The 27,460-nt window shown below is 38.2% G+C and overlaps 1 protein-coding gene across 1 annotated transcript in view; it reads left to right on the top strand.

Moving 5' to 3' along the window:
* Nucleotides 1-2,035: 2,035 nt before the first annotated feature.
* The window catches only part of dpy19l1l (dpy-19-like 1, like (H. sapiens)), a 29,656-nt gene continuing 4,231 nt past the window's right edge, over nt 2,036-27,460 (top strand). The window contains exons 1-19 of the mRNA XM_062423278.1: nt 2,036-2,405; nt 3,826-3,850; nt 4,156-4,243; nt 6,270-6,407; nt 7,398-7,518; nt 9,449-9,542; nt 10,667-10,724; nt 12,659-12,750; nt 14,312-14,411; nt 16,650-16,727; nt 18,920-19,006; nt 19,189-19,248; nt 20,106-20,186; nt 20,535-20,636; nt 21,119-21,190; nt 22,356-22,435; nt 23,373-23,397; nt 24,964-25,083; nt 25,282-25,456. Of these exons, the coding sequence (XP_062279262.1) occupies nt 2,180-2,405; nt 3,826-3,850; nt 4,156-4,243; nt 6,270-6,407; nt 7,398-7,518; nt 9,449-9,542; nt 10,667-10,724; nt 12,659-12,750; nt 14,312-14,411; nt 16,650-16,727; nt 18,920-19,006; nt 19,189-19,248; nt 20,106-20,186; nt 20,535-20,636; nt 21,119-21,190; nt 22,356-22,435; nt 23,373-23,397; nt 24,964-25,083; nt 25,282-25,456 (1,822 nt within the window). The 5' untranslated portion in view covers nt 2,036-2,179. The remainder of the gene's footprint in view (nt 2,406-3,825; nt 3,851-4,155; nt 4,244-6,269; nt 6,408-7,397; nt 7,519-9,448; nt 9,543-10,666; nt 10,725-12,658; nt 12,751-14,311; nt 14,412-16,649; nt 16,728-18,919; nt 19,007-19,188; nt 19,249-20,105; nt 20,187-20,534; nt 20,637-21,118; nt 21,191-22,355; nt 22,436-23,372; nt 23,398-24,963; nt 25,084-25,281; nt 25,457-27,460) is intronic.

The following is a 27,460-nucleotide window of genomic DNA, read 5'->3' as shown; positions in this document are numbered from 1 at the left end:
GATGATAATAAGTTTGCACCTGTGGTCTGGCTGCTCCACGCTGGCTTAAATAGTTCAGACTGGAGACAGATCAAACCCATGATTAGTCAACATCTTTGTCTTCAGGGCAGTACAAAGCTGGACTAATACTGGACACTTATTAAAATGGCAGCTGAAAAAAACATGATAAGAATAATAATTAAAAAGTATGAAAATACAGTTTGGGAGTATGATTGATGATTATATGTATACCCCTTTAAATAAAGTTGTGAACTAAATCTCAAATCACCAGAGCTGCTGTTAGGAGATGCAGTGATAAGTGTTTAAATGTGAGTTCAGGGTTTGGATGTTTTGTGGTTCTATAGTGACATCTACTGGTTTTAAAGTGCTGGTGGAGTTTACATGATGCCACAATTTATACCTGATGATTTTTATCATATTTATGGCCAAATTTGACATCCATAAATGTAACTATCTAGCAGTAAATACACTTTTCCTGCTGATTATTTAAATTAAAAACAGTGTTTCTATTATTACTTACAGTGCAAACAGACAATCAGTAATAAGTTGGAAAGAAGAAAGGAAGGACAAATGGAAGGAAGGAAGGAAAAGAAGGAGGATAAGGAAGAGAAGACAGGAAGAAAAGATGGAAGGAAGAAAGGGAGGAAGGACAGATAGATGGAAGGAAGGAAGGAAAGAATGAAGGAAGAAAAAGAAGTCAGGAAGGAAAGATGGAAGGAAGGAAGGAAGGAAGGAAGGAAGGAAGGAAGGAAGGAAGGAAGGAAGGAAGGAAGGAAGGAAGGAAGGAAGGAAGGAAGGAAAAAAGGAAGAAAAGGAGGAAGGAAAGATGGAAGAAAGGAAGGGTGAAAGGAAGGAAGGAAAAGAAGGAAGAGAAGACATGAAGAAAAGATGGAAGGAAGAGAAGGTAGGGCAAATGAAAGGAAAGAAAAGACAGGAAGAAAAGATGGAAGTAAAGAAGGAACAAAGAAAGAAAAGGAGGAAGGAAAGATGGAAGAAAGGAAGGGTGAAAGGAAGGAAGGAAAAGAAGGAAGCGAAGACAGGAAGAAAAGATGGAAGGAAGAGAAGGGAGGGCAAATGAAAGGAAGGGAGGAAGGAAGAGAAGGAAGGAAGGGAGGAAAGAAGGAAGAGAAGACAGGAAGAAAAGAAGACAGGAAGGAAAATGGGCCGGATTGGACCCCTTGGCGGGCCCGTTCTGGCCCACGTGCCGCATGTTTGACTCCCCTGTTTTAAGGGGATCTTGACCAGGGTTATTATAGTTTTTAAATTTTCATTAGTTTTTATTTTTATTTAGTTTTTCAGTTTGCTTTTTTATTTCAGTTTAGTTTGAGTTAGTTTAACAAGTGATTAAGTAATTTTAGTTTAGTTTTTATTTTGAGGAATTGACTAGTTTTAGTTTAGTTTTCATTTAGTGTTAATTTTTCAGGTATTAGGAGGAAAGCCTTGATAAGTAAAAGCTGAAAAGGATTAAATAATGCCTGACACTGAGGTAACATTTGCTGTGTTTGTGGTCAATTCAGTTTAGTTTTAGTTAGTTTTGCATTGTTCATTGTAGTTTTTATTTAGTTTTATTTTACAAAACTGTCTTTTTTTATTTTATTTCAGTTAACTAAATTATTTTTTCACTGCTAGTTTTAGTCTTAGTTTTAGTTTTAGTTAACTATAATAACTAATAACTCTGATCCTGTCCTTACTCTCCCACCACTTCGCCATGGTTACAATGTGAAGCTCTCTGCAGTGGCGTCAAATGTCCAGCAGGGGGCCCACCACTTCGGCGTCGCCATGGTTACCACGTGAAGCTCACTGCAGTGGCGTCAAATGTCCAGCATGGGGCCCACCACTTCGGCGTCGCCATGGTTACCACGTGAAGCTCTCTGCAGTGGCGTCAAACGTCCAGCAGGGGGCGAAGTTTCATCACATTTCTCCGTGTGTGTGTGTGTGTGTGTGTGTGTGTGTGTGTGTGTGTGTGTGTGTGTGTGTGTGTGTGTGTGTGTGTGTGTGTGTGTGTGTGTGTGTGTGTGTGTCTGAAGTAAAAACACTGTGGTAGTGGAAGGGGGCAGATCCGTGGAGCAGATACGAGCGACTCATACACACACACACCCCTCGGGCTTTTTTCCAGCTGCTCCAAGTGGAAGAAGAAGAGGAGGAAGAAGAGGAGGAGGAGGAGAGATAAACATCCATCATGGTGACTAAAAACAGAAAACAGACCGGGAAGAGTGCATCGACCCCGGCTGACCGAGACAAGAGCCCTCTCCTCTCCCCTCCTGGTAAAAGTAGCACCAGACGACCAGGCAGCAGAGATGGCAAAGCTCACAGTAGCTCCCATTCAAACGGGCTCTCCGGTATCAGACACAAGCTGGGGCTCACTCCCTCCGCCGTGGCCAAGCTGGGACTCACTCTCCTCCTCGGTAAGTTAGTAGCTTTTTAGCCTGCTAGCTCCGGAGCTAACGAGTGCTAACACTAGTAGCATCAACGCTGAATTTAAGTTATCTGCTCTGCTCATCAGCTGGCTAGTGTTAGCTCACCTATCTGCTAGCTCACTGTGGTTAGCTACCTTGTGTTGCTATTCCTGTGAGGGTTGAATTGGAGGTAACTAGACTGGAAAAGTATGAAGCTCAAAGTACTATACTGTAACCTAGGATCAGACCTTTAGGGGGGCTCGGCTCCTAATGAGAATATGACATGCAATGCACTGCAAGTGTTCAAACCCTTCTGCTAAATTAGATTTTATTTCCTAGTCTGTGCACACACACTTGCAGGGCAGTGGCGATTTTAGACCCTTTTTATGGGTGCTCAAGCATTTGATCTAAGCACCCCTAAATTTGATCTAAGCACCCCTTAAAATAAGTAAATAATTATTGTATCTTTTTCCCTAAAAATTACTTCATATAACTTGAATTGTTTCGTGAGCCTGTCTGTTAGAGATGGGACACACTTATGCTACAGGTTCAAATGGTTTTATTTTAACAGATTTAATGTACTTTGGATAGTTCAGTCTGTAGAAATATGATTTATTCTGAACCATTATTATTATTATACATTATTATAGTAGACCACTCCACTATGTATTGTTGTAATTAAGGTTATCCATTGAAATTAGTAATTTAACAGAGGGGTTTGAACACTTGCAGGGCATTGTATGTCAAATTCTCATTAGAAGCTGAGCCCCTCTAAAGGTTTGATGCTAGAATCGCCCCTGTTCAAACCCCCTTACTAAATGACTAATTTCACTGGATAATGTAAATTACAACAAGAAATATTAATACATAGTAGAGTGGTATAATAATAATAATGATGGTCCAGAATAAACAATCACAGATTTCTACAGAAAGGACCCTTAAATAGTTAATGAACCCTGAGGGTATTAATGACAGAACTACATTACAGTACATTAGACCTGTTCAAATAAAACCATTTGAACCTGTAGCATAGTTGTTGTCCCATCTTTAATAGGCAGGCTTGCAAAAATAATACATTTTAAGGGGGAAAAAATACAATAATAAATTAGTTTTTTTTAAGGGTGCTGAGATTAAATGTAGGGGTGCTTGAACACCCATAAAAAGGGTCTCCCACACACACACACACACACTAATTCTTATTATATAAAAAGCACGACCTGGATGACTGAGACTTTTCTTCACAGACATTGTTTCTGTTCTTTAAAATCTCAGCAAAGCAGCCTGTGTCCTTTTTTAAATTCATTTATTTATTTTTACACGTGTTAGAAGGTTTTTCTGGCAAAGTTCATGCTAATGTTTGTATGATTTCAGCCAATTTGCACTTTATTATGACATGAATCAGCATTTTTCCTTTTCTCTCTGTCCACAGCTGCTCTATCTGGATATTTCCACTGGTAAGTTTCTCTAAGTCTGTCAGCATGCTGTTACTCACACTGTAATATATTTATACTGTGTGTCTTGTCCTTGTATTGTCTTGTGTTTTTATTTAATTATTTTAGTTTTTTTTGTTGATGTGGACCTGAGGATGTCTCCATAAATAAAGTTTCATACATTGCTGTGTTTACTTGTTGGTTGCAGCTGCTGAATTACACCTTTTTTCTCTCTCTCTCTCTCTCTCTCTCTCTCTCTCTCTCTCTCTCTCTCTCTCTCTCACTCTCACTCTCACTCTCACTCTCTCTCTCACTCTCTCTATGATTAGGTACCATATTACGCAGCTCTTTGAGAATGACAGACACTTTTCACACTTGTCCAACCTGGAGAAGGAAATGGCTTTTCGGACAGAAATGGTAAAATACATATTTTCAATCATTTCTTTTTTTATTAAGGATACACTAATAAGATTGTTTTGAAGCTGACAAATGCAAGCACACAACAGGTTATGAGTAGAGCCCGGCCACTGTGTCTGTCTTGATGCCACCTGATATGTGTTTACATCTTGTAAATGTCCCCATGGTGGGACTAGTAAAGGAATATCTTATCTTTAAATCTCAGTGAGGTTTTAGTGCACTGATGTCATTTTATAAAATATTTACTTTATTGTTAAACTGTAAAATATCACAGTCTCCATTACGTATCATAAGTGTCTGTTAAGAATTGTTTTGAAACTGATGCCAATATAGACTCACTGACCACTTCATTGGGTTCACATGTGCAAGCAAATGCAATCCAATACACCAGCTCTGCCACAAATTCTTCTTTTATAATTGTTAAAAACGGTGCTAATTCCATTTTATGTTTATTATTGAGATCCTGGTGGGTGGTGGTGATGTACTGGATTGCATTATTGTGAAAAGTGTTCCTAATATTTTGTCCCCCTCAAGTATGTGAATGGAGTGGACAAAATATTAGGAACACTAGTGAATAAAATTAAGCTAAATAAATAAGCTTTATAAAAGTAGAAATTATGGCAGAGCTAGTGTATTGTATTGCATTAGATTGCATGTCTACCTAATGAAGTGGCTGGTTAGTATACGTTGACACATGCAAGCACACAGTTGGTTAAGAGTAAGGTTTATAAGCTGCTTCAGTTATTCTGACAGTTTATGTTCATTCATGTTTTCTCTATAAAATGTCAGAAGATTGCAAAAAGTACACATAATAATTTCCCTCTCTCCAGGGTGATGTCTTCAAATGTCATGTTTTGTCAGACCACAGCCCAAAACAGGAAGAGATTTAATTTGCAGTCTTATAAAACAGAGAAAAGTAGCAAATCTTCAAAAATGAGAAACTGGTATACCAAGACATGTTTTGCATTTTTTTGCTTGAAAAGTAGCTCAAACAATAAATCAAAATAGTTGCAAATTCATTTTCTGTTCATTGACCACTCAATTAATCAACACATTTTAGAATAGTCTCAGCTCTAAAAATGTGATTCTGGTGCTAATTTGACAGTCTCATCAGATAACACACTTACAGAGCAAATGAGGAAGTATATAATGGCATTCTGTAATCAGCTTGTTATGAATAAATCATGTTTAAATATAATTTAGATGTGGTATGTACAGCACAGTGTACATTTATATCACCACCAGAACTGAAACATGTAATCTACAACTATTTTAATAAATCATCAGGCATTTAAGTCTTTTTTTATAACAAAAATGCAAACCATCCCCCTAGTTTCAGTGTGTGGCTTGTAGGTTTTTTGTTTTTCTTTGTCTTATGTTTTGATCTTAAGATGGATATCTTTGAGTCTTGAACTGTTGAACAAAACAATACATTTAAAGACTGCGCCTTGCGTTTGAAGGAAATTGCGAAAGGCATTTTTCATTATTTGCTGACATGATATAAACCAAACAATAAATTGCTTAATTAAGAAAATACTTTGCAGACTAAAGATAAAGAAATGAATCATTAGTTGCAGCCTTGGTCACTTTAGAGATTAGGTCACTATTCCTTTTAATAGTACCTCAAATCTTCTTGTGTTCCACTTTCTGGTCGTGGTCATTTCAAATGCGACTCCACAAGGTCAAAATCCGCAATTATGTGTCACTTTTATGGATCATCATTAATGCTGTGTGAAAGCTGCTTATGTTGCAGTGCAGGCTTTACGCCCTTTTGAGAGATGACACTGAAGGTGATGAATTAATTGCATGCAAACAGAATAATCTTCCTCTTGTTTCGCTACCAAATGGACTGTGAGCTGCTGCCATCTGCTGAGCCTGTACTATGTAAAGTTAAATTTAGTACCTGCTTGTTTTGTTTTTTTGTCCTTCCTCTCTGTCACTCTGCCTTGACAGTTCTCTAACTTCTTTCTTCTTTTGAGTTCATGTATATGAGTTTAATCAGTTTTATGTATCATTTTGGTTTCAGGGTCTGTACTATTCTTACTACAAGACCCTTATTGAAGCTCCCTCTTTCCTGAATGGCCTCCACATGGTCATGAATGATCGTCTGACAGAATATCCGCTGGTTATAAACACACTGAAGAGATTCAATCTCTATCCAGAGGTAAGTTTGGCATGATAGCTACAATATGGTTGCATTACAAGTCTCAGGTATGACATTTTCTTTTTGTTATCAGACTGTAAATGTGTCCAAAGCCTCAAAAAAGATTTCTACATTAAAATTTCAAATCTCACTGCAACCAAAAAAAAGGAACTGAGCCAAGAAAATTAGGGAAAAATGCTCAATATGTGCACAATTACTGACACTGAACGGCATGAAGAACACAGAAAAGATGTGGATCAGCAGCATACTGATGTGTCTCTAGAGGCAAAGAAAAGGCAGGAAATGATGTGGTAAATACGACATACTTAGAAAGAAAGTTGTTTAAAAAAAAAGAAGAAGAAAAAAAAGTATTTGTCATGTTTCCTCCAAGCTCCTAGAACAATATATTAATATAAAGTCATTCTTTATTTGTGCACAAGGTAACAAAACTCATGCAGAGATCTGCTGTATGTTGAAATTTAATAAGAAAGATATCTTTTCAGCCATGCAGGAACAAAGTTGAAGAGAGTAGAGTTTATGTAGCATCTAATATTTGTTTTGCAGTGCACCTGGTAACAGTACAAGCATCTGAAAGCATTGTATGTTGGTATTTTCACAGGTAAAGGGTGTGTGTGTGTGTATATGGCAGACAATATCAGTGAACACTTGGGCCACTGTACAAGAGGACACCAGAATATGGTTTAAAGCAGGTTTTACACCTAAATTAAATCTTTGTACTTACTGTGTACTCTACAGGTTGGTAAACTGTAGCAAAAAATCACAGTATTTGTTCATTTAAACAAAACAATTTAAGACAGGCCAGCATTTTTATCTCATGGAGGAAAAAAACAGTTCTGGAAAAGTAATTTAACAGGAGGTCTGCAGTGATAGTCCAGTGTATCTGTGCTCCTCGAAGATAACAAAACAAAGGCTTTTTCAAACATGTTGTATAAATAGAGCTTTTCACTGGTTGTCTCCCCCCCCCCCCCCCCCGGCCTCTCTGCTCTACAGGTGGTCCTGGCCAGCTGGTACCGCATGTACACAGGTGTAATGGGTTATTTAGGGATTCCCACAAAGATGTGCTGGTCCATCAACAGAGGAGAGGGACTCACGCCTGTGGACAGTTGTGAAGGTACAGACTGTTGCCATGGAGCCTCCTGTCTGATCTGCAAATATGCGTACACACACACACACACACACACACAGAGCTACACAAACAGATAAAATACTCTCACTGTCTCACTGAATTGACTGGATGAATAGACGAGATGAATCTTCACAGACTTTGATGATTTTCCTCACTAAGACAGATGTAGTCAAAACAGCTGAATGGGGAGTTGGCAGTTAAAAGAAGATGTATAAATATCATAAAAAATGATTAAACATGGGATTTTATTCTTGACTTTGAACCAAATCTGTAAATAGAGGTCCTTTTTCTACACAAAACATACCCAATAAGAATAATTAGTTCTCCCTCCAATGCTCAGGTATGATCTTTACATGCAGCCTTACATTTAAGAGACAAAAATATAGACAGCAGGTATAACACATGGGGGGGGGGGGGTTACTCTAGTAGCCATGAGGGATAGAAAAACACTTTTAACCTGTTACACACAAATATTCCTGGAAGGTACAAATCTGCTGACTGTAAACAAGCAGAAACGGTTGTCAGCTTTCCTTCACGGAGCTGCTACCTCTGTGTTTCTGTCAGGTTCATTAGTGGAGCGTGGCACCCCTAGGGTCGATTGTACAGGCTGTTGTCAGTGTTTACATAAACCTGATGCAAGCCGTCTTGCATAACAGCAAATAGACAGAAAGTGGGAACGTTTCATGTAACTGTCAGCAGCTACATTCTTTCTGTGAGATCCAGATTTGGATCAGGAAGCGCTGCAGAGGAAATGATTTGATGGTGATATAAAAACAGTTGCAGTCGGTAGAGTGAAGCCAAGTGTATTTAGGGTCACAAAAAGATCCTTAAGGTAGCTGAGAGTAAATTGAAGAACTCGTGTTTCTGTTTTAAAGCTAGACTAGTACTTTACATCCACTCATATACATGTGAATTAAACAGACACATCAACACTAAACACAACATTAGGGTCTGTTAATGTTCCCCAGATGTTAAATATGCCACATAGTCTCATAGTAATTCAGTTCAGCTTTAGCGTAGGGCTGCAACTAAGGATTACTTTATTTCTTTCTTTCCTCTGATTAATCAACTGATTACTTCTTAGTCTTTGAAATATATAAAAATAATGAAACATGGCATTCACAGTTTCAATGTGTTTGTTTTGTCTCACTAAAATGTTAAGATATTCAACTTTCTGGAAAAACAGCAAATCGTCACATTTGGGAAGCTGGAAAGATCAAATATTTTGCTTTTAAAATGAAAATTTGATTAATTGATTATCAAAGTAGCTGCCAATTAATTTTCAGTGAATCTATTAATCAACTAAATGATGCGGCGCTAATGTAGTGTCTCAAATCTGAAATCTGTTGTCTTTATAGATTTTCTCCTTAAAGAGACCCTGTAAAAACAACATTCAGTGCATGTAATTATGTTTGTTTTCATTAATGATTCATATGCCTTTTAGTTTTTTAAAATAGTTTTTATAGGATATAAAGTAACAGAACTTTGTGAAACTTGAAAAAATGCCTTCTCGTAGCCCTTGGTGGTGTTTTCATGTTGTTTTGTAAAACATTTCAAAGTATTTTGGGGGACATTTTTTCTGTTCTTGGATACAACACAGTAGAGAAAGGGGATGTTCAAAATTCATTCTTAAGACGAAAAATTTTAGGCCTGCAACTAGCGAAAATTGTCATTTATTGATTAATTTTAGTTGTTTGGTCTTTTATCACTACTATTTACTATCATAGAAGATTAAAGATACCAGAAAATACTTGAGATCTGGGACCAGAACATTTTAGCAATTTTTCTTAAAAATTAATCAAAATAGCTGCCAGTTAAACTTTTTTGAAGTTTTAAACGTTGCAGCTGTAATGCCTTTGTTCTTTGATCAGCCTCCTCATCTCCTCTGTGTGTGTTTGTGTGTTGTGAACATTAGGGATGGGTGACCCGGCGTATTTCTATGTGACCTGTGTGTTCCTGCTGAACGGCGCCATGATGAGCCTGTTCTTCATGTACGGTGCCTATCTCAGGTAACTCCTACCCAGCGCTTTGTCCGGTTGTGCTCAGATGAACGTCAGATAGGAAAAGATTCAGTCGTTCAGTCGCATACACAAAAAAATCAGCCAACACATACGATGTAAACGCCTTAAATGTAAATTAAATGGCTCATAAAACACAAAACTCTCAGTCCTCTTTGAAATAACAAAAATATTCTTACATCGCTCCAACCAAAACAAAACCGGAACAGTCTCTCACAATTTGAGGAAAAAAACTACTCAAGGTAACAAGCTTTAACAGGGAATACACACAGTCACACAGGACTGTAACCCTCACTGTGGTTTCCTCGGCTTGTGCTGAATCGAGCTGAGAAACTAAGCTACCTCAACTTTCTCACACTCTGCCGCAGTTTGTGGAAAAATTCTGCTGCCACGTATCGTAACCTCCCAACTCCACAGCATGCCCTTATGACACCGCGTGACTTAATTGCTTAAGCATCCTGGTGGCCCACAATCGAATTGAAAACAAAAGGTGCAACCAGATTAGCTCCATTAATAAAAGACTGGTTTAAAATGATTTACGAAATCTACACAATGGAAAGATTAACGTTTTCTATAAAATGCAAACAGCAAAATTTAGGGGAATGTGGTTAAAATGGGTTAAGTACATCATCGCACGGAAACCTGACCTGCTCTGATGGACATTGTCGTCTCCAGTAGACGACTGCAGAGTATTTTCAAGGACTAATGAGTATGTGTGACGTTGTTTGGTTCAAATGTTCAGTTAGCTACTCAAGGTAAAATGAAAGGGAGAGCAATAGAAGAAGACACATTTGAGTCAATACTATATTATTATTTATTTGTATAAATGTGATGTGTGTCTTATAAGTATCTTTTCTGGAATGTGAATGAAAGAAAACAAGAGGAGTGTGAGGTGGGCGACCTGGACCGTACAGACTTGTCCCAAGCTTCTAAACCCAGATGGGAAAAACAGATAATATGAGAATCAGCGAGGAGTGAAGTTTTGCACTTTGTCTCCTGTCTCTGCCAAGAATTTAGACGTTAAAAGTCACATGGAGGATGACCTTTCTGAAACTGTCTTTTTGCTTTCAGCCTCTCTAATCTTGCTCCCCTGCTTCTTTCCATTTTTCCTCTAGTGGCAGTCGGCTGGGCGGCATCGTTACCACAATGTGTTTTTTCTTCAATCATGGTGAGGTGAGTGCACCGCCCTTTTCCACCCTACTATCAGAGTCAGGAGATTTGGGAGTTGGTGCGTCTGACTTCAGTGCGAGTCGCTCTAGGTGTAAAGCTCCTGAAATGTGTACAAGCTACAAAATGAAAATGCACTCAGCCAGAAAAGCAGAGGGTGGTTAATAGGGACTCATTTCAGCCCTCAAAGGAGCTTAGAGTTGGTTTTGGCTGGCGCTCAAAGCCGAGTCCTTCCACCCACCTCCCTCTCTCCAGTTTCCTTCAGAACAAATAGCAAATGCCTCTACTTTTCCAAATCAATCACACTCTTACAAATACAGTTTTTCCGTCCTCTCTCAAACATCCTCCACACCTCTTAAAAAGTTGTTCTATTTTCACCTTTTTGTGACATTTTATGAAGCATCTGTAATGCTCGTGATTTTTGAGGAAGCAGTAGAAGGGTAATGTGTTAATACGCGTTTACCATAAACGGCCGAGGTGATGAACATGTAAGATTGCGATGTGAGATTGTGAAGTGTTATGATTTTATATATATAATTAGTGGTGTGACATGTTATCGAGCTACAGAGCCCGGTTCCCCTTTTTATGGACAGTAAAGAATGTGCAGCAGCCAGGATTCAAAATATGTATCAGTTGTATGTCATGTTATCTTGCTTTAGTACGTTTCTACTCAGAAATAGCACAACTTGCTGATGGGAAAATAAATGTTTATCCTCAGTCATCTTCACTTTTTTTGGCCACTCTGCCTCTCCATTCAGAACATAGTGATCTGTGATTTTCATGACCAGCATTTTGATTGTAATTTAAATTGTGATTTTTTAAAATCTCAATTATGTGCCTTTCTTAATGGCCTACATAGTATTAAACAAGATAAATACATTAGTAAATGATAAGTGCAGTAAGTCAGCTTCTGTGTTACCTTCCCATGCTTTTTTTCGAGAAGAATATACCAGTTTATGAAATGTTACATTAGCGGTAAACTTGACGTTACCCAATTATTCATAAGTGCTGCACAACCCTGAATCGTGGAAGTCCAAATTTAAATCTTTTAGGATGATAAGCGACAAAAACCAAACATCTTTGTTAAGTGCAGCAGGAATCGTACAAACGCGGCAGAGAGTGATCATGTAAATGGTAAATGGACTGAACTTTCATAGCACCTTTCTAGTCTTCCGACCACTCAAAGCACTTTTACGCTACATGTCACATTCACCCGTTCACACACATATTCACACACCGCTGGAGTAGCTATAAGGAGCAATTTGGTGTTAAGTATCTTGCACAAGGACACATCGACATGCTGACTGGAGGAGCCTGGAATCAAACCGCTGCTCCTTCAATAAGAGGACGACTCACTCTACCTCCTGAGCCACAGCCGCCCCCGCCATGGAAATCAGACAGCAGCCAAACATTTATGTTGTTGTTTCACTGACTCATAAAATTAACATAAATTAACTACAGCTGAGCAAATTTGCCACCAACAGTTGTCATCAATCATAGCCGGTGAAATCAATGACCGCTGGATTAAACTTTCATCTGCTTCTCGTTGCTATGACTCCTGTTAATTATGTCCTAGGTCAGGTCAGACTGTGCAGGGCAGTGAAGGGAGTTACTCTTCTTCTCTATCTGTGGCTGCACTCTGAGGTCGCTCATCTCAGCCGAGGATCTCTGCTCTCACCTCACAGTGTTGGAATAGACTTTGAGAAAATGAGAAGTACAGCACTGAACTAACTCTTGTTTCTGTCAGGTTTGAATCTATTTATCGCCTCAAAGCCTGAATAACCACAACTTACTGTAACTTCATATGTGAAAAGCCACGTGTCGATTGACAACTTCAGCTAAAACGAAATGCCGTCTAGTAACCGTCACAAATCGGGTTTTTTAGGGAAAAAAGTGATCAGCTTTTTAATGTGTGTGTGTTCATTTCTGCTTCTTATCAGAGCACTCGTGTGATGTGGACTCCGCCTCTGAGGGAGAGCTTTGCGTACCCCTTCCTTGTCCTGCAGATGCTGCTTCTCACCTACATCCTGCGGTAAAAATCACCTTCTATCAACGTCTCTATAATTAATCATAATTCACTTTTGTATTATGATTATAGAAAGAGTTTATTTAGTAAATTGTAGTTATTGAAGATTTTTTGTGAAAACTTTTGGAGTATTTAGACAACACCTGATCATTTATACAGTGTAGGTAATGTATATATTGTTTGTTTGTTTGTTTTCCCCATACAACAACACAGTGTATATGTTGTATTATTACGTACCATATAATCCAATGTGCGATTGATCATTTTTAATGTTATGACATGAAAATATAAATGAATTCATTCATTAATCTCTTTATCAGTCTATGTTAAAATCATAAGATAACCTTTCTAAAAGTTCCACTAACATAAACATGCTAAAAACAAATATCCTTTTAATTTTAAATGAAAATCACCTGAACACAACTTTATCATTATTGATTATCAGTATTGTAGGTGCATTGTAGGTGCACATACTATACTGCACACATTGCCAGTAGTGCCATCATATATTTCTGAAGACTCAATAAAATCATCTTCTAAAACCTGCAGCTTTATAATTTTTTAATGGATAACGTTTGTTCTTTATTCCAAAATTGAGTTTTATCTTGCTGCATTGAATTTCTGTTGAAAGAATTATAAAACAATTTTCAAGTGTCTGTTTTAAATATGTGAATTAAACACAAAAGATCGATCATAACTCTGTTTCCTGGTGACTTTAAAGTAATCCAGGCGGCAGACAGTTGCTCTTTGTGTTGTAATTACTTGGGTGAAGCAAAGCTGGTTTCTGTTGTCTGCTCAACAGCGCGCTGAAACAGGCTCTTCAGCGAGCTAAGAGCTTGTCACAGAGACTTGTAATCTTCTCAGTGCACATCAACTCGCTGAAACCACCTCGTGTTTTATGAGTGCAGCCAGTGAACTGTGACTTCTACCACCAGAGGATGAAACTGTGCCTCAGTCTTTGTAGTACAAATTACACAGGACAAAAAATGAGACTAATGCACTTGAGAGAAGATAAGAAAAAGATTTAGGAATTATAATAAAAAAATAAATTATTTAAGAGAAAGCCAAAAATAAGCCAGAATAAGAGAAAAAAGTTTATTAAAAGTTAGAGTAAAAAAACTGGGTTAAAAAGAAATTAAAAAGACAAAAGAAACAGATGAAGAAAAAATATATAGAATGATAATAATACTTATAATGATAAAGTAGAATAAAATAGAATTAATAGACTATAAACACTTCTTAATTAAAAGCCAGGCTGAACAGGTAGGTTTGAGTAACGGCTTTGGGCATGATAGCTAAAGGTTGTCTAGCCATAGGTTTTAGTTTTCTCAGCTCCTTAATACATAGCCTCTTATCTTCCTCGACACCAACACTTTCTCAATAATCCTCTTTTTTTTTCTCTCTCTCACTCTCTCTGTCTCTCTCTCTCTCTCTCTCTCTCTCTCTCTCTCTCTCTCTCTCTCTCTCTCTCTCTCTCTCTCTCTCTCTCTCTCTCTCTCTCTCTCTCTCTCTCTCTCTCTCTCTCTCTCTCTCTCTCTCTCCATCTCTGTCTCACTTCTCTCCCCAGGACACGGAACCCGAGCAGGACAGCCATGGTTGCCCTGGGCATCTCCAATTTGTGCTTTATGCTGCCTTGGCAGTTTGCCCAGTTCGTGTTGCTCACTCAGGTAAACAGAGAGCCAGAGGAACATTGAGGGGGGGGGGAGAGAAGGAGAAGAGGTGGGAGGGAGATTCGAGAAAATAGAGACTTTGATAAAACAGGACAAAGAAGGTGCAAGGAGAGCAGAAAATAAAATAAAGAAGTGACTGAAAGAAAGTGAATAGATACAGCAGAAATAACAAGAATACACAGTTGTATTTTATTTAAGTAAAGCTCTCTCAATATACCTTTTAAAAATATGCACATAAAATCCTAAGATTAGAATATTTTGAGTTGAATAGTTAAGACTGAGAATGACAGATGAAGATGATACGAGTTAAAAAGTGTAGGCAGAAGAGTTTGAACTGTGACTCCAGAACAAACAGGTCACTGCTGTGAGCATCTGTGCTTAGCAACAGTTAGTTTTATTTTATTTTATTTTGCACAATTTGAAATTACACACACACAAAAAAACCTATATAATATATAGAGCAGGGAGAGGCAGAAAACCCAAATGGGCTTATTTAAAGCCTCCATCTAGAAAATGATAAAATGACACAATATTACAGAAAATAATATGACTACATAGAAAAAAACAAATAATTTCAACATATATATATGAAAAAAAAAAAAAAGTGCCCATGCTGCCGGCGGCCCTCCTAAGGGATTATAAGACGAGACGAGATATTTAACAGCTATTATTTCTTTGTTTTATACTTTTTCATACAAGCTATTAATTGACCTCGTTTGCCTCATTCACTGTGTGCATAACCCAACCTGCATCCTCATATATCCACCGTCACTCTGATTCTTTATTGTCCAATACATTTACAGCAGTACTTCAAAATAAATAAATACATTTACGTTAAAATAGGTGATGGAGTTGGTTGCAGAAAGCCCTAAAAATGCAGCTTTAAGAGGAGGGGGCTTAGGAGAAAGGGTTAAAAAAAAAAGGGTGCTGGCGAGCTCAATAAGAGCTTTAAACAGGCTCTTATTGAGGATGATCACAGCTGATGGAATAAAGGATTTCTTGTAGCCGATCTTCCTGGCCATCGGGACTTTCAGTCTGCAGTGTGATGGCAGCGACTGAAATGCCTAGTGGAGAGGAACGGGCGGGGTCATTGTAGATCTGGATTGACTTTTTGGTTGTTGTGGATTGAGGAAATAAACCTTAGAGTTGGAGTCATTTGTCTGCAGTGAGCTTGCTGGACTGGTTGACAACCTGTGTCAGTGTTTTCTTTTCCTTAAGTGAGAGGTTTGAACACCAGGAGACAATAATTAATGAAATAAATTAAATAAACACTCAGTTAGTAATTAGTAGGTATGGACAGGATGTGCTGGCTGGTGTTTAAAGCTCCTCAGAGTCCTTTCATTCTCGTAGATGTTGTCGACATTGTCCTGAAAGGCAAGTTTATTGTTCCCAGATATTTGAATATTTAACCTGTTCACCTGATGCATTTAGCAGAGAAACAGTAATATTACTCGGTGCTGTCACCTTGTGACCAAAATCAGCAAAAGCAAGTGAGACAATAACAGCCCACTTACAAATCTGCTTCACCTTTTACTTAAACAGTGTTACACTCAAAAGAAAAACACAAAGAACACATTCAATAAGATTTAAACAGCTTTGAGAGCTATACCAAACCTAAGTGGAAAATGACCACCATAGATTTACCACCTGGCTCCACATCTGATTATAAATACCTGCTCACACACCTGGTTAAAGTCATACACACACTTTATACACAAACACTAAATTAAAAAGCTGATCAGTTTCCAAATGCTATAACAACTTGATTATTAAAAATATTACATACATTTAGATTGTGTTTTAAAATATAGAAATTAAAGATAATAAGCACAGTCATACAGAGCATCTAGATTAGTTTGATTTTGATATTTGTCACTATACTTTGTATTTTATCTTTCTCCTTGGCTTAATAATAACTCAGTTTTCTATTGGAATTCTTAAAGATCTATCTATCTATCTATCTATCTATCTATCTATCTATCTATCTATCTATCTATCTATCTATCTATCTATCTATCTATCTATCTATCTATCTATCTATCTATCTATCTATCTATCTATCCATCCATCTATCTATCCATCTATCTACATACAAATAGATCAACATTTTCATTCTCAGTTGAATCACCTGTCTCTTCCTTTCCTGACTCCTGATACTACAACGTAACAACATCACAGTTGTTTAAATTGGATTTAGTGTCAATGTCTCTTTTTTTTCTTCTTCTTCTTCTTCAGGTGGCTTCTCTGTTTGCGTCGTACATCCTGGGTTACCTCTGCGCCGCGAAGATGCAGTCGATCCTGGTCACTCATATGGTACAGCACACTGACCTTTCCATATCCTCCATCAATCAGTCAATCCAACAGAGTGTTAAAAGTGCTTCTGTTTCCTTACTTGAAATCGGTGCATCATGCAGGTAATTGGCACTGCTGCAGCTTGAGCAGATTGAACAGTAATAAAATGATACAAAAGCCATTTACTGAAACAAAGAGACAACAAAATGATTAAAATGTGCAGGTGAAAGGAAAAAAAAAACTTATACAGATAGTGGTGCGTTCAGGTGTTTCACAGTTGCCTTTCCATGACTGTATGGATCATCCGTCCTCACTAGTCCTTCTCTGCTCTCCAGCTGCTGTCCTCTCAGCTCTAATTCCTTCTTTCTTCCTCGGTTCTCCTTATCTCGCTCCGCTGTGGCAATTTCACAAGAGCTGTGAGGGTTAACACCAGCGGAGACAGGAATGACTTTCTGAGGCATTAACAATGATAGTGGCCGTACATCTGTGCATCCTCGCAAAAGTCTTTATGACGGCAATTTGGTTCACATTGCCAAAAACAAAAAATATGTCTGAGTTCATGTGAGAATGTAAAGGTTTGTGTGTGTGTGTGTTATTCTGGTCGTTGGTCCCTCTGCTCCACATTCTTTCCTGCTAATCCTCTCAGCAGGCGCTGCTAGCGAGGGCCTGTGTGCTCCAAAGATAAGGAGAAGGCCCTTTGTGGTAAGATGGTGGAGATTTGTGTCAGAGGAAGGCATATGGCTCTGCATAATTTAGAGAGCTTGGCAATAATGAATTTGGCTTTTGTGTGTGCGTATGTTTAGGGAATGAGTACAGACACACTGCTGGGCGCGGGTCCTCTCTGACCTACAACAGTGTTAATGAGCCTGACAAGTGTCACTCGATACAGAGTGTACAACTACCAAATGTTTTCGTCATGGATTATACAATCAGTCTAAAAATGTCAGAGAATGTTAAGAACTGATCTTTTCCTAAAGGGACCGTCAAAAATATTAAATTTACAATCATATACATTAGAGAAAAGCATCAAATCCTCCCATTTGTGAAGCTGGAATCTGAGATTATTTGGTATTTTAGCTTAAAAAATAAATAATTAGTGAATTATAGAGCTGAAAGTCAGCTGATTGATCGACAGAATTTATCTGGAACAATTTTCATAATCAATTAAGTGATTTTTCACACCAAAAATTCCAAGAATTTATTGGTTGTAGCTTTTATTATGTGAGTATTTGCTGGTTTCCTTAGTCTTCTATGATAGTGAACTGAATATCTTTGGATTTTTGGACTGTTGCTTGGACAAAACAAGCAGTTTAAATTAGAGGTCAGTGATGAATCGGTTTGGCCAACAGGACATTTTACAAACTCTCTGTATTGGTGAAACTTGGCTCCGATAGTGGCCGATGGCTCTGCAACCTCTACTCGTCGCACATGCATGGAGGCTCCATACACAAAGTTCCCAAATCAAGAGAGAAAAATTATGCTGTGAGTTCATTCTGCTGTCTGTTTACCGTCACGCTGCCTCTCTGACACTGACGATATTGGCCAATTAATCAGCTGTCGCTTTTTCCCTATCCGAGTTATTATAGTGAGAGCAATCGGTTGACCTTATTAGTTTACACTTGTCAACTGGAGCTTTTTCACTATTTGATTAACCAATCAATTTACATAGAAAAATAAATAGCAGATGAATTAGTATTAAAAATAGTCACTCGTTGCTGCCCATCATTAACTCGCGGTGTTGCTTCAGCACTACCTAAATGTGCATTTTTCTACACACAGTATGTTTGCATTATTTTCACTTTTCATTGAGGGATTAAGCGTCGAGAGCTCATTTAATAGGATTATGATGTGATGCTTGCTGTGTACTCAAAGTTTAATGCACTGGATTTCAACTCTGGAGTGTATTCACTGTCACACAGAAGAATTATCCTTGACACTTATCTCACACTACCCTCGTGCTTTACAGAGAAAGAGATGCTAGTTTTGTGTGAAAATGTAAGTGAGTGTTTTTAAGAGGCCACTCGAAAACCCACAGAAGCTGGCGTTGCCTCTGAGCTCAGTGCCAAGCTCACATTTTCAGCATTATTTGTAATTACACAGGCAGGTCATGTACATCAAGCTACTGGAAACACCAGTCGCACAGATGTGTGAATACGACAGAAGTGTGGTGGATGACGCCTCGTCTCCTTTCCTTCTGTCTCACCTATCTGCAGATCACACTCGCTGTCTGCTTCATCCTGATGTTTGGCAACTCCATGCTCCTCACGTCCTTCTACGCCTCTTCGCTCGTCTCCATCTGGGTGAGTTGGACCTTTTTTAGAGTGTGTCCCACTTTGTTAAGTTAAGTTAAATATGATCAATGTGTCCAGTTGGTCTACAATAACAACATTTTTGGTTGGGTCTGGATTATCTTGTTGTTTTCCTGGTGAATTCTGGTTTGGTGATTTGTTGTTCTTGTTCATTTTGTTGTTGTTATTTTTAGGGAATCATTGCATTGAGGGATCGATTTGCTCAATTCTTCAAACCTGGCATCGTCACCTGGGTATGAATGATTTATCTCTTTATGATGATTTATCTATGTTTCTTTCTTCCTTTATTAAGATCCCCATTAGCATACATACATATGCACTACAACCACATAAACTAACCAGGTTAAGATTAACAGTAAATCAATCACAGCTCCTCATGGAAATATAGCAAACTCACAGTAAATAGTAATTCTTGATAAACATAAATCCTTTTCACAAATCCATACTCATAATTAAAGTATAATTTTTATAGTAACAATTTTATCCCTGCTGCGTTTTCACACACACGTAATTATTAAGAAGAATAAGGGTGTAAGAATACATTTCACAATTTCTACTTAAAGCCAGTTTTCACTAGGTTACACACACACACACACACACACACACACACACACACACACACACACACTTACTTGAACAATGTACACTGGCAATGAGTTTGACCTGTTTAGAGGGATACACTTAATTCTGGCACAAAAAACCCCAAATGTGGTTTAAAAACTTTCTTTTCTTATTAAATGTTTAAATCCAGTGCCTTTGTACCCATGTTTGAAACTAACATCTCAGAAAGTAAACAGGCTATTGACCATGGATTTTGGACTTTTCTATCAGTGAGTTAAGCAAAAAACCAGCGTAGGCTTTAAGAGGTGAAGTAATGTCTGAGTGTTCTGTGTGTGTGTGTGTGTGTGTGTGTGTGTGTGTGTGTGTGTGTGTGTGTGTGTGTGTGTGTGTGTGTGTGTGTGTGTGTGTGTGTGTGTGTGTGTGTGTGTGTGTGTGTGTGTGTGTGTGTGTGTGTGTGTGTGTGTGTGTGTGTGTGTGTGTGTGCGCGTGCATATCAGACCACCAGTGTGAACCTCTTCTCTCTCCTCAGGTCATGCAGGTTGTGGCTTGGGTCGGCTCCACCGTTCTGTTCAAATTCATGCTGTCCACAATCCTCGGTGTCTCCGATGATGTAAGCTACTGTGAATAAACGAGTGACTTCACATTAAATCCTTTTTTTTTTGGAGTTATTAAATTATATGTTCAGTCACTTTTTTATACTCTGAATTGATCCTGGCCCCAATCTGTATTAAATCACTCTTTAACTTCCAAAAAAGGCTGCAAATATTCAGTTTATTCCTGATATGAAATGTATTTATTTTTTGATATGACTACAAAGGCTTCATGTCTACAAATGGAAATATTTAGTAGTTCTTCTACAATTATCAATCAATTAACATTTAGCATTTATACATAGCAAGATTTAAATTACATTATGATGTACAAAATGTCCATTTTTGGCTCTTTTTGTCTTTCCCAGGCTCACATCAGTGGACTAATCAAGTCTAAGTTCACCAGCTACAAGGATTTCCACACTCTGATGTACACGTGTGCTGCAGAGTTCGACTTCATGGAATTGGAGGTTCGTCTCAGCTGAACACTTTAGCTTTTTTTTTTTAGCTTTTTCTTTTTTGCCTCAAACCACAACCTCCATCAGAGCTGACATTCGACTTCCTCTGGTCAGAGCTGCTACAGAGTGGTGATAACTGAAGAGATCGGCTCAGTGAGCTGCAGTCAGTGGCTGATAAAATGCAAGTCTCTGGTGGTTCGGTGTGAAATTATCGACAGACTCTTTATTCTCAAAATGTCACTCCAGTCTGCTGCGAACATATCAGAAATGCAAAAGGTCAAAAGACAGAAGTTGTTTTTTTTCCCTCTCATTTTTGCCTTTATTGAATTAACGGGTAGTGAAGTGGCAGACAGAAAATAAGGATAGACATGGGTATGACATGCAATAGAGGCCCCTTGCTGGTTATGTGTGCAGTATCCATTCGCCTACCAGAACGCTCCTGTTTATGTGTTTTTATTACATTATGAGATAACTGTTGTCTCTCTCCCTTTCAGACTCCTGTACGTTACATCAAAACATTACTGCTGCCCATCAACATGCTGGTGGTTGCTCTCATTGCTTGGAGGGTAAGTTGTTCCATGTTTAAGACCAGACCTCAGAAACGGATTAAATACCCAACCTGGGTATTTTGATTTGTCATGAGCGGGTGCTGCCCCAAACTAACCACCTGTTACAGCCTACATTAGTCTTATGTTTGACTTGTGTTTCCATGGCGTTGTTCAGCATTTATGATGTAAAACCAATGTCCTCAAAGTCAGAAAAATTAAAGGTGTTGCATGCTGTTAGTTAAGTTATAAAATCAAAGCACACCACTGACTCGCTGCTAACAGTGCTGTCAGCCAATCGGTCCAATCAGTGGACAGTAGCAGAGGTTTAAAAGTACTGTTGTACTGTGTGTTGGAGGAGGGAACAAGAGCTGCTGTTTGTCACGTCACCCTGCCTTCTCTGTGTACAATGACACAGCTAAAAAGACATAGAAAATGTGAGTCGACTTCTCAACTGATGCATTGATTTAGCTGCAATGTTTAGGGGTCAGCCATGCAAATGACACATCTTGCAGTAAATACAATGCATCTGAGGAGAAGCAGGGAAAAGGCAACACAAAATAAATATTAATAAGAAATGTCTCCTTCGCTTTCGCAAACTAAACTATACATACAAATGCAAACTAAACAAAACAAATTAAGAGTATGTTGTAGTCTGTAGGAACAGAAATTAACAGTCAGGTAGTGTCAGGTCTGCAGTATGAAACCTTTCAGAATAACACAGTGAGCAGTCAAACATTCAAATCACTTAAGAGTGTTGAGATGCTGCTTCACTGCAGCAGAACGACACAGCCGGCAGTCTTTTAAAATTCAGATTTAACTTTTTGGGTCCGGAAATGTGCTGTTTTGCTCTTTATTAATTTGCCCCGCATGAAGTTAGCTTTTAGAAGGAAAGAGTAGAGAGACTCATTCCTGATTCCTGTTACATGAAACCTGTTAAAAGGGAGAAACACTGGAGAGAAAAAAAAAATTTATAATTTGAGGAACTGCTCTTTATGTACTCTAATCTTATTATGATGTGCCCACGCTAAGCTAAGAATACATGAGCCGATTTGACAAAGCATGGCATGCAGTACATGAGCAAGCTGGTAGGAGGATCATCACATTCAGTGCACTGTTTGCTGGAAGCGTGACATGTGTGGATGAATAGCCTTTGCATATCATTCCAAACATTTGGCTTTTTCAGACTGTGCAGGATATCGTCAGATTCCTGAGGGACGACAGGAAGGCGTCTGTCAAGACTGACGATGTGGATGAAGCCGCAGGGTGAGCATCCTGAGGCCTCCTCGCTGATTTCACTATATTTTCTTGTTCCCTTTTTAAATGGAAAACGGTGAGAAAACCCTTCCCAAACAGGTCAGTTAAAATAGTTGGGACAAAAAAAGGTAATTACGAATAAGTTCTCTCACTTTCTTGCATTTCACGGCTCCCCTCCTTTTTTCTAAATATGATTAATTTAATTTAATCAATTACCAGCATTAAATATGAAAATTTGGTAATTATACATTGTAGCCTTAAAGCAGCTTTAATTGATGCTTTGCTTAATGGCAATATATCAAATGTCAGTGTGCAGTTCATTGTATATGGCTCATAGTGATGAACTTACAGAGAATTATCAGCAGCTCTGCTGCTCTGCTGCTCTGCTCAGCTTTACAGAGGTTTACAGAGCTTTACTGCTTGTTTCAGCTCATTGTTTAGCTGTTTGGCTACAACTTTACTTTTGTGGTTCACTTTCAGAGCTCTCATAGTGTCCTTGCTCCAGAGAAAAAGCTGTAGAAAGCTACTGTACACTATCTGCCCAGCACCAAACAGCAAACAGACACAGTTAGCTGTAGAGTAGCTGGTGAACATAGTGGAGCATTTAGCAGCTAAAGAGCCAGATGTTCCCCTCAGGAGAAGGTAGAGAGTAAATATATTGCACTTACATTCAGCAGATGGACAGAAACACAACTTCAAATGAATGATAATGTTGCTCCAGTGCTGGGTTTGCTACCAAGTTCAACATATAAACCTAACTGTCATGTCAGTGTTGTGTTCATAACTTGTTTCTGCTGCCTCCAAGTGGCCAAAAATCAGTAATTGCAGGTTTAAATAAGCAGTTTCTATCTAATATGATGAATAATATATATATTTTTTATATTTATTTTGTCCCCATTGGACAGCCTGAGTTTAAACAGTATATTTCTTCTGTTCTGTGTTGCAGGCCTGAAATAGTCGCAAAAGGAGAGGTGAGATAAATATGTTTTTATATCCTTTCCACAGTGCTAAGTATATGCAGAAGCACTATCTTGATGACTCTTCAGTGTGAACTTTCAGACACTTTTACAGAATAGCTCCAGTTCTCTAAACCTGTTTTATTTCATTAGATTCCTCCAGTGCAGTAATGTCTTCTCAGTCACTGTGCCCCTCAGCGATTTTCATCCCTTTTCTCATTACTGGGAAATGAAACGCAGCTTCCCTTCAGCTATGAAATCTCTCTGTATTTTTTTTTTCAGCTCTCGTTTTCTTTAATGTTTCTCCCAGGGCAGGAACATTTTCAGATGTTCATCCACCAGCCACAACGTCTGGCAGTTTCCCATATTACTGCTTTAATGTTCCTGTATAGCTCAGTGACTAACACTGCTGAAACCCAAGGGTGTTCCCACTGCGCCTGGGGAAGCCATGCTATAAAAGTGCTTTAGATCAGAACATGAATTCATTATATAATCTGTCCAGGAAATGTAGATTTTCTTCAGAGCTCAGAGGAGAGTTTAACCTGGATTGGAGCTCCCTCTACAGAGATAATTGCTCTCCTGATAGAAGGGCTGCGGTTTAGTATTTTATTTTAAATCAATCTTGTCAATTATTTTTTTAGATTATTTGTTTCATATATAAATAACTTGAAATAGTGGACACATGGTGACAATTGCTCGTCAGTTTCTGAGAGTCCAAGGTCTTTTTAGGACTGCAACTAAGCATTCATTATTTATTTATTATTCAATCTTTTAGGATTTCTCACAACCTTAAAATGTCTTCTTTTGTCCAGCCATTAGTCCAAAACACAATTATGTGAAATAGAGAAAAGTGTCAATTCTGCTTATTAAAACGGGAACCAGCAAATGTTTGGCATTTTTCCAAAAAGAAAAAAAAAAAGTTGATCAAAATTGACTAATCAGCTGTACTTGTTTTGTCTCACTGACCATCCAAAACCAAATAAATTTATCACTATATAGAAATAGAAAAAAAGAGAGCAAATATTCACATGTAAGGAGCAGAAACTGAATATTTGGCTTTTTTGTTCTCTATAAATGACTAAAATGATCATCAGTTTATTTTGTTTATTACTTTAATCAATGAATTATTTGAGCCCTTTTTGACACTGGGGAAATAAAATCAACTGCCATACTCAGTTTATTTGTTTGATTAATTAATTTGATTTGATAATTTGATTAATAATGCTGCAGTGTACAATGATATACAGAAGAGCCTGACTGCAGATTGTAGATATATCACTGTTAACATCTAAATGCCAAGAAAGTTTAGAAATGCCAAAGAGTTGTGACAAGTTTATTTTTCAAATGTAAGACATCCTGCTCAGTAAACTTCTGGGTTTCAGTTGTTTAAAAAGACAAATTTAAGGAAACTAAAGAATCCAAATAAGTTAATAACCCCAGAAAGATGAATTCAGTTGAGGGGACGATCAATTGTGGCGAGCTCACCTGATCCCTCCAACTCCTCAAGCTTGTTTTTCTTTCCTCTGTGCCTTCGTGTTAGTTTTGATCAAGACTGTGAATATGTCACTTGTCGCTCTGCAGCTGGTGTATCACAGCCTGCAGCTGGTGGCGTTCGCCGTCCTGGCCGTCCTCATCATGCGTCTGAAGCTCTTCCTCACACCGCACATGTGCATCATGGCCTCGCTGATCTGCTCCAAACAGGTGTGTCTTTCTCTGCTTGTGAAGTGATGACATTATTATTTTTTTAAAACACTAAATATTGCGTCTGTAAACTTAAATTATATGTACAGCATGTTGAGAATTTCTTGTGAGACGATCTTTTAGTTGGAAGATTTGTTGAGTATGCAAGCTGTCCTTCAGTAAATCTCTCTCCGTCCTCCGTGGTTGTTTTTACACCAGTTGTTCGGCTGGATCGGGGAGAAGTTTAAGCACCAGGTTGCAGTGTTTGCTGTCATGGCCATCATGGCTGTACAGGGAGTGGCCAACCTGCAGGCACAATGGGCGATCATTGGTGAGTTCAGCAACCTGCCGCAGGAGGAGCTGCTGGACTGGATCCAGGACAACACCCGCCCAGGTGAGTGATGATTCACCCTCCACCTGAACACAGCAGGGCTCCATGAGTTCTGATGATTCTGCTCAGTGCTGTGAGAATATAGAAAGACTTTACTCTGCATTTTGTAAACCTCATATCAAACTGTTAAGACTCCAGCAGATGTTCCAAGATTACAAAACCTCATGATTAATGGCCGTAATACAAAGCCAAGAGAGCTTCTGTTTCCACTTTATATGCTGTTATAGCTCTGTGATCCTGCACACTGCAGCAGAAGCGGTTAAGCGGTTTTGTACCTGTAGCCATGAGACTTTACAATGATTACATCATAAGATAGAAGATGCAATAATTCTGAATAGTCTTTCTATCTATCTATCTATCTATCTATCTATCTATCTATCTATCTATCTATCTATCTATCTATCTATCTATATATCTATCTATCTATCTATCTATCTATTTAATCAGACAATCACTTGTGCAGCTTCTTCAGGCTGAACACAAGTACTTGCTTGCAGGCATGATTTCTTTGGTCAACGCTACACTCAACCTTCTGTTGGTCGGGGAGTTTTGATTTTGAGTTGTTGCACAAGCAGTCTGAGAGAAAAACAGAAGCAGCCTGAGTGCGAGGAGAAGGGCTGAAGCTTGAACAGGATGTCTGTGCAAGAAACAACATATCTGAGTGTACAGCGTACAGTTTGAGCAGAAGCAGAACAATTCTAAGCACAAGCAGGGGTCGTTTAAGGGTGAGAGCAGGGTTTGAGGGAAATAATTACAAAATCTGATCATGTAATCAATGAATCATGCTCTCAAATTGAAACGTTGTGCTCTTGAATAAAAATAGGGGGGAAAATGGCCCCATAGCTGAGACATATCGATTCTGGTTATTACAAACCTTCCTCTTGCAGACGTCTGATGCTGTCGCTCTGCACAGCCAGACACATGAATAATAACATCATTACTAAAATAAGCTTTTCTCAAACATGGCGCTTTTTTTATTTCTCTCTTCTCAACATTATACAAAAACTACACTTATACTTAAATTGGTATATTTGATTTTATATGTTTACTTACTGTATGAACTCCTACCGGTTATACAGATAAATGGGCACTTTGTTGCTTTGTTTTTAACAGATAAATTCACAGAAACATTTTACTTTACTTATCTCTGTATACATCTGAGTAGAAAGGCTCTCTGATATAAACTGTATCATGTTATTGTCTTATACTATGACCACTTGTCACAGGAAAAAGAAAAAACAGGTGTTCAACTCATGGTTAGGTTACACAAGCAGTGTTGCCATGGTTACCTGCATCTTAATATTGTCATACAGAGATTTAAATTAGAGCTACTGTTGTTTATGATGTCCTAATAAATAACTTAGTCAGAATGAAGTAATAATGCTGTAGTAATAAGTTGCAGAAATAGACTTATTATATCCTCACAGAATTATGAAAAATAAAGAAAACACTCTCGCTCTAATATGTGTCTTTTCTTGTCAAAGCCTAGAAGTAAGTGAGAGATGTATTGATACATCAAAGACACAGAACTTGCAGTCACAAAATCCTCTAATGAATCACTCAAAATGTACGTGTGAGGGTCTCACACAGGCAGTGCACCAACAAGAGGCCCCGTATGACATTACAGGGTAAAAATCAAGTGTTCTTATTTGGTAAGATTTGATAAGGAAGGCTGTGTTCCGCTATGTCCAGTCACATAAAGATTGCAGTTTTGCTAATCCGGTTATTGATTTTAATTTATTGCATGTTCCACCTCCCTTAGGTTATTGTTTTATTTAACACTGTCCCTGTTTAAATTAAATTTAAAAAATACAATAACTGGTTCAACGGGTTCTGAAAGCTTCAATAGCAAGATTTGGCTCGTCATACATCCCTGACACTTACAGTAATCTCTATATTAGTTAAAATTATGTGTGTTTTTCAGTATGTGCTGTTCTGAGTGGGATGATACTGTTGAAATCAAGCACACGTGTTATCTTCATGCTCTCTCTTTGTCTCAGCTTCCAG

This window comes from Scomber scombrus, chromosome 7, assembly GCF_963691925.1.
Source record: "Scomber scombrus chromosome 7, fScoSco1.1, whole genome shotgun sequence".
In the NCBI taxonomy this organism is placed as follows: Eukaryota; Metazoa; Chordata; class Actinopteri; order Scombriformes; family Scombridae; genus Scomber; species Scomber scombrus.
This window is presented reverse-complemented; position numbering and strand designations above follow the sequence as displayed.